Source organism: Lutjanus erythropterus, chromosome 18 (genome assembly GCF_056507025.1).
Source record: "Lutjanus erythropterus isolate fLutEry1 chromosome 18, fLutEry1.hap2, whole genome shotgun sequence".
In the NCBI taxonomy this organism is placed as follows: domain Eukaryota; kingdom Metazoa; phylum Chordata; class Actinopteri; order Lutjaniformes; family Lutjanidae; genus Lutjanus; species Lutjanus erythropterus.
The window spans coordinates 30336396-30348239 of record NC_139334.1 but is presented as its reverse complement, the minus strand read 5'-3'; the positions used below and the strand labels follow the sequence as shown (position 1 = coordinate 30348239).

General features: G+C 39.6%; 1 protein-coding gene across 3 annotated transcripts in view; it reads left to right on the top strand.

Moving 5' to 3' along the window:
• Positions 1 to 3064: 3064 nt before the first annotated feature.
• Positions 3065 to 11844, top strand: part of hectd1 (HECT domain containing 1) — a 38619-nt gene continuing 29839 nt past the window's right edge. For all 3 annotated transcript variants that reach the window (XM_084743169.1, XM_084743170.1, XM_084743168.1), the window contains exons 1-4: positions 3065 to 3281; positions 10161 to 10329; positions 10838 to 10987; positions 11068 to 11302. In XM_084743169.1, coding sequence (XP_084599295.1) covers positions 10848 to 10987; positions 11068 to 11302 — 375 coding nt within the window. In that variant the 5' untranslated portion in view covers positions 3065 to 3281; positions 10161 to 10329; positions 10838 to 10847. The remainder of the gene's footprint in view (positions 3282 to 10160; positions 10330 to 10837; positions 10988 to 11067; positions 11303 to 11844) is intronic.

Below are 11844 nucleotides of genomic sequence, written 5' to 3'. Positions count from 1 at the left end.
CACACACTCCAGCTGTATGAGAGTGTGTGTGTGTGTGTGTGTGTGTGTGTGTGTGTGTGAGCTCACCTGGTTCTGTGAAACTGTACAGGTGTGAATGAGTTAACATGTTTTCTAACCGCAGTGATTGAATAAAACCAGTTTTTCTTCAATTCAGTTTCCAATTTTCTTTCTTTGTCTTCAGTTTGTAAACAAACATGATGAGGATGAGGATGTTCTATGAGATGAAGGTGTATGTATTTGTAGTTTCCAGATGGAGACGATCAAGACAAAATTATCTCCTTTCTCTCTTTTGAACAGTTTGATTCTTTGGATTACAGCAAAGGATTCATTTAATCTAAGATTAGTTCTAATCAGAGTTTAGCAAAACTCAGTTTAAAATGAGTAAATCCAGATTCAAAATTAGGCAGAGCTCTGTTATTAGCTAGCTAGCTAAAAGGTAAAAATAACCTTATATTGTTGCTAGCTATCTAAAAAGTAAACAAAACAAAACATACACTGTTTGCTACCTTTTGTTCGGCTGCCAGTGAAACCTTTAGTCAGTTCTGGATGTTAAAAACAGCTCTGCTGGACACGGAGAGAAAGCAGCACGGTCAACATGGAAGTCCCTCCCAGAACTCACAGGTGCAAGACTGATGATGACGAAAAGAGCGAAGGAGCTCCAACATGATGGATCATCAATGGATGCAGGAAAAACTACAGACCAGGTGTTCTCTGCTGGCAGCCATCGTCATCACAGTGTGGAAAGTCTGTGAGCCAAACAGCTTCATCACAAAATGAACAACAGCTCATCTGTTCTGCACCACAAATATAAAAACAGCTGTGTTACTTCTGTAAATCAAAAAACGTTTTCCCTGTTGTGCACCATCAAAACAAGCCTTTTTTACTGATCCACTGTGCTGTCCAAGACTAATCAAACTAAAAATACATAATCAGTTATATTTTATTTAGTTCTCAGGGACACAATGATCTAAATTATGTCCGTTTATTGAATGTTGGTCCAGTGGAACAGGAAGATTTGACCAACTGCTGGTGGCCAGTTTGTGACGTCCAAATGCCCAGATTTGGTGCTTTTATCACAAAATGATAAATATCATGATATGATATATCCCCAATATAACTTGATCACATAATCTTGACCAGGTCATAGTTTATTGACAACCACAAGGCAAATTAGTTTCCGTTTGGAAAAGATTTTTTTTTTAAATTGACGAATAATATTTGCTTTTCTTTGTAAAATAAAATAAAAAATGTGGTCAGTGAATTTTGAATGTCTGACGTATCAAATATAATACAAACAAAAGATTTGTAAATGATATGTATTTTTTGTTTTTGTTTTTTTCTTGTATCTTGTTAAATGAAGGGTCAAATACAAACATATCAGAATTTTATGCCACTTTATTCGATTTTTCAGGCTACAATGGAAAAAAAAAGAGAGACCAAACCATGAACTGAACTAATACATTCAGATTTTATAAATTTATGTCATATTGAAATAAGAATCTACACTGTAAAAAGTCAGCAGCCTTCAGTTAAATGTGGTGAAGTGAAAATAAGGTTCAATATTTTACCTTTTAATGCAGTGGAGAAAAAATAAAAACTCCCCAACAACAACAACAACAACAACAACAACAACAACAACAACAACAATAATAATAGAATGTACTTTCTCCGTGCTGTGTTGTGTTGTTTCTTAGTTGTTGTGAAACACTTTGGAAACTTTCTCTGTGATAAACAAACATGTTGCAGCGCCCCCTGACGGCCGCGGCGTCACCTCCTCATGCTGCCTTCATTGACTATCGTAAATCTCACAATTATCAAGATGAAGCGTGATTAAGGAGTTTTTCTTTTTTTGTACTCCAAATGAAACTGAGGATAAAAAATGTTCCACATACTCCTCTGACACGTCACATCATAGTGATTATTGATTAAAGGTAATCAAAGGTGGATAATTAACATCTGTTTATTGTTCTGGACTCGAGTTAATTAATTCATTGTACAACAATAAACACTCATCCTGATGCTCTCATGTTGGTAAGTGATTTAATTTTGATTATTTCCATTTCATCTTAAACTTTTTACGTTTTACTTGATACTAGGGGCACAAACTGTAAGTTCCTTCCTTAATCAATCATTGGTAAAATTAATGATGATTAATCAATTTATCAGACTTACAAAATCATAAAAATACTGCATTTACCAAACAACCCTTTCATCAAAGTTTTACTTCCACAGCATGTTCCATGTTCTCTGACAGTGTTTGAAATAAAGGTGCTAACTAGAACCATATAGGGTTCTTCAGCTTATCCCCATAAGAGAACCATTTTTGCTTCCTGTTAGAACTTTTTTTTTTTTAATAAAAGTTCACTTCGAACCCTTTCAACAAGTTCTATCTGGAACCCAACATAAAAGGTGATATCTAGAACCATCTGTGAAAGTTTTCCCCTAGAACTCCCTGTGAGAGGTTCTACAGAGAACCCTTTCATGGTGGTGCAATGGTTCCACTTAAAACCCTCTCTAGACGTTCTATCCAGAACCTTTCTATCTTTCTAAAGGTGCTTACATGAATCCAACAAGGGTGTTCTACCTAGAACCTTTTTATATTCCGAGGGTTTTATCTAGAACACATGCAGAGGGTTCTACTGAGAACTGTGCAAGAACCCTTGATGAAAGAGTACTTCAAGAATTTCAACCATCCTTGAAGTACTCTTTCCTCTAAAAAAATATGATGGATGAGAAGTGTTCTTAATGGAAATGCACCAAAGAACCCTTGACAAACCCTTTCTTCCAAAAAGGTTCTTCAGAAGCAAATAGTTCTGAGTAGAACCACAGTGAGTCGTAATTATGAAATATAAAAAAGTCAACACTGGTAGTATTTTTTTTTCAGTGGTGGAAATGGGCTTGCATAAAACATTAGGTGTTTTTATTTATTTAAATTTGCGTAGAAAATAAATAAATCAAATTTAATTATTTTAATCAATAAATCAAAACTGAGAGCCTTTTATCTGAAATATTGACCCTTCAGGTGTTTCGTGTTTCCGAGCACAGGGCGGGCTCTGAACGCGGCAGCAACAGTCGGCTCAGCTCTCCATTTCAGTCCGCTCCGCTCTGTTTATCGCCTCGCCGTCCACTCTGACCTTTTTACGGCCGTTCTAAAGAAATGGGAACGCCTTGATTAAACCCCCGGCATCGGCGATAGAAACAGCTCCTCTCCCTTCAAGCAGGACCCAGAAGATCTGAACTCAGATCGCTGCTCGTCGTCTCTGTGCCGAAAAGAACAAACGGTAAGTGGCTCGTACTGCAGGTTAACAGCGAACCCGGGCCGGGGCCGCCCGTGTTGTAAATTCGGGGCTGAGCTGCGGCCTGTCGGCTCTCTCAGAACTCGAGTCCCGCTGCTCGAGTTCGGGCTTGGAGGCCGCGGATACAGTTACCTCGCACAGTAGACTTTAACGCTACATTTTAAACACACCAGCCTGTGTTACTGATGTACTTTATTATCGATGCAGTTTAGAAGTGAAGGCTTCGTGTCGGTTTTTATCACAGTTAGCGGAGGACGCCGCTGTCTGTCTCAGCTAACAGTAGACTCCTGAGCAGCTAGCGCGGTGCTAGCCGGCTAACATTAACCGGGTTTCGTGACTTGTGATTGATTTCTATGTTTGGTAACAAACCAACACACAACTCGATCTCACCCTGTCGGGATCCTGAGTGTGTGTTCATGATATTTTTTGGCAATTACAGTTCGTTCCACAGGCCTGACAACAGTTAGCCAGAGAAGCTAACAGCTAATGCTCAGGAACTGGCAGCAGCTGTGTGTAACTTGGCCCTTAAAGCCCTGTGAACCCGGTGGACAGCAGCTAGCTACAGGGCTTAACGTCGTCCCAGCTCGATCCTCTTATGTTGATGTGTGTGTGATGAAATAATTAGGCTCCTCACGGCCCGGACACATGATGAATCAGGGGGGTCACACAGCTAACAGGGTCCGATACCAGCCTGTAATGCTTCCAGTGTAATGTCTCTGACGGTGGACAAGTTTGACGGGACAAACAAAGGAGGTTTGTTCAAGTAGAGCAGCAGAATATGGAAACATAATCACGAGTATCAAAAGACTTATTAAGATTTAGCTCTGATACAATGACTACAGCTAGTTCCTCTGTCTTATTATTGATTAATGTTCAACTTTACAAGTTGACAAAACAGTCTCACCATATGTCCCACCCATGAGCTGTTCTGGAGGTTTCTATCATATCACACAGTCTTTTGATGGAAGAAGTTTTACATTTTGGGGAAATAATATTTGACAATATCTATATCCTGATATGATACTAGATAAAGTCTTGGGTTTTTGGATATGGCTAGATTGTCTTTTCCTGGTTTTAAAAGTTGCTTTACATAAAAATGATGTAACATTATGAACTTACCAGTTTGTTCTAGCTGTTCTAGTATTTACTTATAGGTATCCACATTACTGATGATTCTCAAAACTCTCATTCTGTTTTATTAAATCTCCAGTATAGATCCCAACAATACTGTCGCAATATCAATATCATGGTATGTGGTCAAAACATGATACGTGATATTTGAATTTGTCCCTATCACCCTGTCCTGTTGGGTCATTTGAATCCACAGCAGTGCATCATATTGTTATTAGATCATATTAATTTGATAATTTAAGGTGTGTTATTTCAGATAAAATGTTCATAATGAGATATATATATATCATGGCATAACCTAAAAGTATGTGTTACTTAAAAGTTGGTCAAGGTGATATAGCTAATAAATCACAATATTTTTGATCAAATTCATTTATTATGACAATATTTTAGGGACACTATTGGTGCTTTCACAAAGTATTAAGCCAATGAGATTTTTTAAATAAATAATCATTGGTAAGGGGGCCTTCAGATGATCAGAAATTTGTCCCAGACTCTTTGCGAGATGGGGTGCAGAGAGGCAAAGCACAGCACTACAACTCCTACATCCTGTCTGCCTGGTATACAAATGACTGAGCTACCTTTACCACTGGATTTAGCTATGTTCATAAACTGTATGATTCACAAATCTTATAGCCGACCTGACTGTTCACATTTCTATATGTATTATGTTTACTAGAGAGTTGGTAGTCTGCTCTGAATTTGTCTTTATCATGTCTGGAAGGGAACCCTTGATTTGAGAAAGTCTCATGAGATTTGTGTATGTTGTTCCTTCATTGCGATGCTGCACAAATGTTAAAATGATCACTCTCACGTGATCTCTCGTGGGTCTGGGGTTCTCTTCAAAACTCAACCATCAGTCTCTCATCTTCTCTAGTCTTCCAGCCTTCTGGCTGCGTCGTCACGTACAGCTGTTATCTCACTGGTTGCAATTTGAAAGGTCAGCAACAAACTAGAGGTGGGAGAAATAATTTATTCCTAGATGCATTGTGAATCTTTCTTGGAGGATTTTGAATCGGTGCAGTAAAGTCAATAATCACTAATTTAAAACCCAATTTTCAACATTAGAATTGCCTGTAACAGTTTTGTAGAAACGAGCTGCATGTTCCTCATGACTGAATCAAAGGGATGGTGCAACAAGAGGGACAAGTGTATTTTGGGACCTGGACAAGAACCTCACTGCATGCAAGTTGTGTCAAACGAATCTAATTATGGATCATTACAAATATACTGTATTTCTAAAGTAGCAAGTAGTCACAGTGTGATAAAATAAGTCATGTATTGAAATCAAACATTTTGCTTCAAGAAGCATCAGTAATTGTTTTATAATCACATCGTATTCCTCTGAATCAGAATTGAATCGAACTGTGAGGTGCAAAGAGACGTCGAACAAGGTCAAAGTTCATATAATTTGAAGTAATTTTTAATTAAAAAAGTCCAAATTCTTTGATTTCAGCATCTTAAATGTGAATATTTTCTGTTTTCTTTACTCCTCTCTGACAGTAAACTGAATTTTTTTCAGATGTGGACAGAACAAAACATTTGAGGATGTCATCTTGGACTTTGGGAAACAACATTTTTTACCATTTTAACATTTTATGGACCAAACAACTAATTGATGAGACTATTATAATTGTTAGTTGCAGCCCTACAGCTACAAACTCCTCAACCTGCAACCAATTATGGCAAAGATCTGTGGAAGTATTCTGTCCAAGTGTTGGTATTTAACAGTTTCCTATCATCAGTTTCAGTTCAGTTGTAGATGTTAAAGTGCTGTGGTTGGTGCTCAGTCCTCTCAGTGGATTTTAGGGCTGGGTTAAAAAAAAAAAGAAGATTTGAATCGATGTTTCTCTTGCATGGTCCGCTATCGATCCATAAAACCCCAAATCCGATCTTTTAATATGTGTCTTATCTGGTGCGGATGTGTGGTACAGCCTGCAGTTTTAACTTGCCTGAACAGCCTTTGGGTGCAAGATCTTGCTAGTTAAAGTGTGTTGGTCTGGTTATATTTAATAAAAAGTACATGATTAATGTTAATTCTTCTTTTAACATTCATATATTTAATAATGGGCCAGGTTAGAGGTTAGTATAATTTGCAGCATTTGTTCTTTGAGAATCTCTTTCATATTCAAGCAAACTTGGCTTTGTAACTGAAATATCCCGAACCAAATCAGTATCAAATTAAATTGAATTCATTTGGGAAATCTGAATTGATGCCCAGCCCTGGTGGATCCGTGAGTGTCGTGTTCTGTGTACAGGAGACGAAGGTGTGTGTTTGAGCTCAGGTGAGAACTTGACCTGGATTGTGTCTCTGTTGACAGCCGAGGTTCATTGTGATTTGAATCGGTGTGTTGTGAAATGTCAGCCATTGTTCTGTTGGGTACAGTACACACTGAGCAGACTGTAAAGGACCGAGGAGAAGACGTCTGATGGTCTGACCTCAATCTGGACTTAAAAGTGGACACAGGACACCATGAAGGGTTAAAGGGTGAAAGCCAAACCCTGTGACTGACTGAGTGAGAGGCTGGTCGTTGGGTCGGCTCCACACAGGGCTGCTGTGGTCGCCCTGGGCCTGAGGAGGAGGAGGAGGAGGTCAGGACGCTCTCTGGCAAGTTGTGATGATTAATCTGTTGATAAGAGGATCTGTCCCGCACAGCCTGTTTTATCCACGCAGCTAGACAGTCTGACAGATAGACCTGTTGGCTTCAAATTAGGCCCTAATCAACTTAGCCCGGGCCCATCAGACTCCCAGCATGCTGTGCTGCTGTGCTATGCTACTGAACAGAGCTGCTAGCCTGCAGCTGTGTTCCAGATATGACGAAAAGTCAGAAAAAATGTCAGCAGAGCGGCTGTTACTTCACTGCTGCCTGTTTTTTGTTAAAAATCAGTCCTGTTGCAGGTGGTTGGTGGTTGCAGGTTCTCAAATGTGAGCATTGTGAGTGGATATCTTTGGGACCATTTTCATTGTTCATTAGTCTGTTGATCATTTCCTTGAATAATTGATCAATCATTTGGTCTATAAAATGATGAGAAACGTTGATCAGCGTTTCCCAAAATTCAAGATAATATCCTCAAATGCCCCATTTTTTCCTCAATCCAAAGATATTCAATTTTCTGTCAGAGATGAGTAAAGACACCAAAAAATATTCACATTTAAGAAGCTGGAAATTACTTAAATTGATTAGCAAAATAGTTGGCTATTAATTTAAAAGTTGACAACTAGTTGATCAATCAATTCGTTGTTGTAGCTCCGCCTAGTTTGTTCTGAGAAGGCCAAGTATTGCCACATACTATAATAACACAATATTTTGCATGTATCACACAGATGTTGCACAGATGCTGTGCATCATCATCATCATCATCATCATCATCGTCATCATCATCAGCCTTGTCTGGACTCTGACCTTGTTTTTAGCCCCTAAAATCCTCCTGACCCAGCAGCTCTGACATGCTCTGTGGAGTGTTTATGCAACTTTGAACACAAATGTCTTTTCTGAAAAGAACCCTCATTAGATAATCTTCCTATATTTGTTCTGTCGTGAACTAAATGCTGTTATTGCTCTGCAGCCATCGTCTCTGAATGATGCAGAAATGTTTGTTCTTTCTGTGTCCTAAAACAGAAATGTTAACCACAGAAATTAAGCACAATTAGATTTCATCAGTGTTTCCCAGCCGTCATTTATTTAGGTGACGTGCCAAGCCACCCCACCCACCCAAAAAGATTTTTTACATTTTTACATTGATTTATTTTTTCTCTGTCAGTTCAGTCTAACTGTATCCAGTGATGTTTAAATGTCTACAGAACGCAGATGAATTTCGAAGTAGACAAAAGCATAAAACTTGTGATGAGTGAGAGAATCAGAACCAGAGGATTTTATATGTGGGAGGTTTCAGGTCTGCCCCCACTGCTGGTTTCTGTTACCTTCTTTCTGACAGTAGACTCGGTGATTCTCCTGCCTCTGGCTGTCAGCTGAGCACCAGCTTTTCATATCAACCTGCTTCAGATTTGCATTTTATTGGCTGATTTCAGTCGACAGTGGAGGTTCTGTGGAAGTGTTGTGGCTCTGAACGCCTTCCTGCCTGTCAGACTAAAAGCAGGGCGTAAAAGCTCTGTGGCTCCGCTGAGCTGCAGCTCCATTTGAAGGGAAAAACCACATGAGAATCCAGAAGCCATGGAGCTCGTTTGTCTTTGACGACAACATGGAGTTAAATTAGCTCGTCAGATCCTCAACTTCCAACTTGTGGTTCAAGGTTTTTTTTTTTCTGCTGTCAGTCTGTTTGTCTCAAGGCTAAAAATGTTAATCGAAGGTTTTTATATTCACAAAAGTCAGGTCAGGTCATTTTCTTCTGTTCAGCACACGCAACAACAAAATAATTATCCTGAGACAATGTAATTATGTGCATGTCTCTGCACGTGAGTATCATCAGTTCTCCCTGGAAATATCCACTTCCCTTTACAACTGAGAACAAGTGGCAGGAATATAAATGTTGTCTGATGTCACATCTTTTGAGGTCACTGGTTTGTTGAAATGAAGACGGTGTCTATATGAAAGTCTAGTTTTTATTCCTTGCACTATAAAACCTGAACTACAGAGATTGCGTTGATGCAGAACTCTCGCCACGTTTTCACACATTCATTAAACTTGTCCTGACACATTTTTCAGAGGAAACTGGGTTTTCTTCTCACTGTTTTAAGCCTGGGGGGCCAGGGTTGTTCAGATCAGCTGAACAACCAGTGATCTTCGTAGCTACACAACTTGCTGGGAGAGATTTGTGAGTGGCAAGTTAACTTCTTTCCAGAAGCACGCGCCTTTTTTTAAAGTGTAGTAAATAAACCAAATAAACTCACAAAATGTCAAGATAGGAAATATTCTATTTTCCATATTAACCAAAACAAATACAACAGATCATCTCCTCACTTCAAGTTTCTCTCTTTGACTGAACCAAGAGGAGCTCAATTGCCTTGTTAATTCATCGTAAAAACATTTGACAGAAACGACATAAAACTTATTAAAAAAACGGTTTGGTTCATCTTTCCTCTGTTCCAACAAGCATCCACTCTGGTTTGATTGAAATACACCCTTAATTCACAGTTAGATGTGAAAATATTCCATCTCTACAGGCTGTTTTCCCCTCTGCACTCACTCATTCTTCAAAGGCAGGCCATTAAATTAAAGAAATAAAACCCAATCAAACCAGCCTGCGATGGACTCCAAAAGCTGAATAAACAAGCTGCAGTTGTCCAGAAAATGATCCTCTGCTCTATAGACTAGAGCTGCAACTAACCATTATTTTCATAATCAATTAATCTGTCTATTATTTTCTTGATTAATCAACAAATAGTTAGCGATTATTTTAATAAACAATTAATAATCGATTACTCAATCGTTGCAGCTGTACTGTACACACAAGCTACAGTCATCCAGGAATTATCCAGTACCCTGTGTAAACAAGCTGCTCTCACACAGTAATTATCATGACTGTAGTCATCCAGGAATTATTTAGTGCCTTCTGTAAACAAGCTCGTGTTAGTCATGCCAGAATTATCCTCTCCTCTGCAGGAATGAGTACAGGCTACAGTCATCCAGGAATTATCCATTGCCCTGTGTAAACAGTATTTAATTAATGATAAACTAATAATTTGATGATGTGAGTGAGGTAATGGAGAGGTGTCTGTCTGTGCTGTTACTTATTCAAATGTCTTATTTTCTTCCTCCTATTGTTTGTCTGCAGGTGAAGAGACTACATGTCCCAGAAACCCCTGTGAGAGTTAATCGACTTCCTCCTCGTCCGTGTTTTCCTCTCTCATTCCGTCCGGTTGGTTGGATGAGTCCCAAACAGCGACAGAACTTTGAGCAGTGATTGGGCGCTGAGCCAGACCGGGTAGCCAACGGGGAGCCAGGTGAGAGGTCGGGAGTGTGAGAGCAGCCGTGTACGACTGTTTGAGTTCAGTCCGAGTCTTTGCAGAGATTCACAGGGCTTGATAAAACCAGTTTCTGTTGGCAGAGAATAAATTTAAAAGTGAGAGTTCACCTGGAAGCTTTTTGGCAGCGCGAGGCTGTTCTCTTGTAGCTTCACCCTGCTAGTTAGGTTAGCCCAACTCATGAAGCAGCTCAGGTCATCATGCAGGAAGAACATGGATGTGTGACTCTAATTTATCACAGTAACATTTGTAGTTTTAATTTTGTCAGTCATTTTCAGTACTGATATCAAAAATCTGTGTGAGTTGGAGTCAAAGTTCACCTTTTAATCAATTTTGTTCAACAAATCATAACCTGAAACTGAAGCCTTGTCTTAGTCAAAGACAACCTCAGTCGTGTTGGTGTTTGGATGTTCTAGGGCTCCAACTAATAACATGAACACATTCTGCTGTAAAGCTATGTCTCCATTATGTATTTTTGTCCCTGTAGGCTAGCCATCATGGCGGACGTGGACCCAGACACCCTGCTGGAGTGGCTGCAGATGGGTCAGGGCGATGAGCGCGACATGCAGCTCATCGCTCTGGAGCAGCTCTGCATGCTGCTGCTCATGTCGGACAACGTTGACCGCTGCTTCGAGACGTGAGTGTTTGATTGCTAACGCAGTCTGGAGGTCAGTGAGGAGCAGACTTTGCTCTGACCATCTGTCTGCCCCCTTCCAGGTGTCCTCCTCGGACGTTCCTGCCGGCGCTCTGCAAGATCTTCCTGGATGAGAGTGCTCCAGATAACGTGCTGGAGGTCACGGCCAGAGCCATCACCTACTACCTGGACGTGTCTGCAGAGTGCACCCGGAGGATCGTGGGTGTGGACGGAGCCATCAAGGCGCTGTGCAACCGGCTGGTGGTGGTGGAGCTCAACAACAGGACCAGCAGGGACCTTGCCGAGCAGTGTGTGAAGGTGAGAGGACGGATGGAGGTCGTATATCTAACAACAGTGATGAGAGTGATTTTATTTAGCACGTTAAAAAAAAAGACAAAACAATATTTAAAATAACAAGAATGTGTGAGGGAGACTAAAACCCTACAAGGCTCATCATGGGTCTCCCCCAGTTTTAAGTTGAAGCTAATTAAAATTCAATTACAACCATTGATTATGATTTTGAGTAAAGTAGAAATAGAAGCGAAAAGTGATACAGACATAAAAAACAAAGAAGAAACAACAAAAAAATCTCTCTTTCTCTAAAAATATACATATCCACACAAAATAATTGTAACAAAATAAGCAAATATCTCAAAAACTGATGCTACATGTAGGATTCTCTAAGTGTTTTTCAGATGTTTTTTAAACAATGACTTCCACAATACAGCTCCTAAATATTCCACAGAAAACTGGTCGAGAAGTGTTTTAACACTGAGGGAATGAGAAGGTCACCAGATTGTCTGGTTTTATAGGAATGACGATCTGAATTAAAATGAAAATAATTCCTGAAACATTTAGGC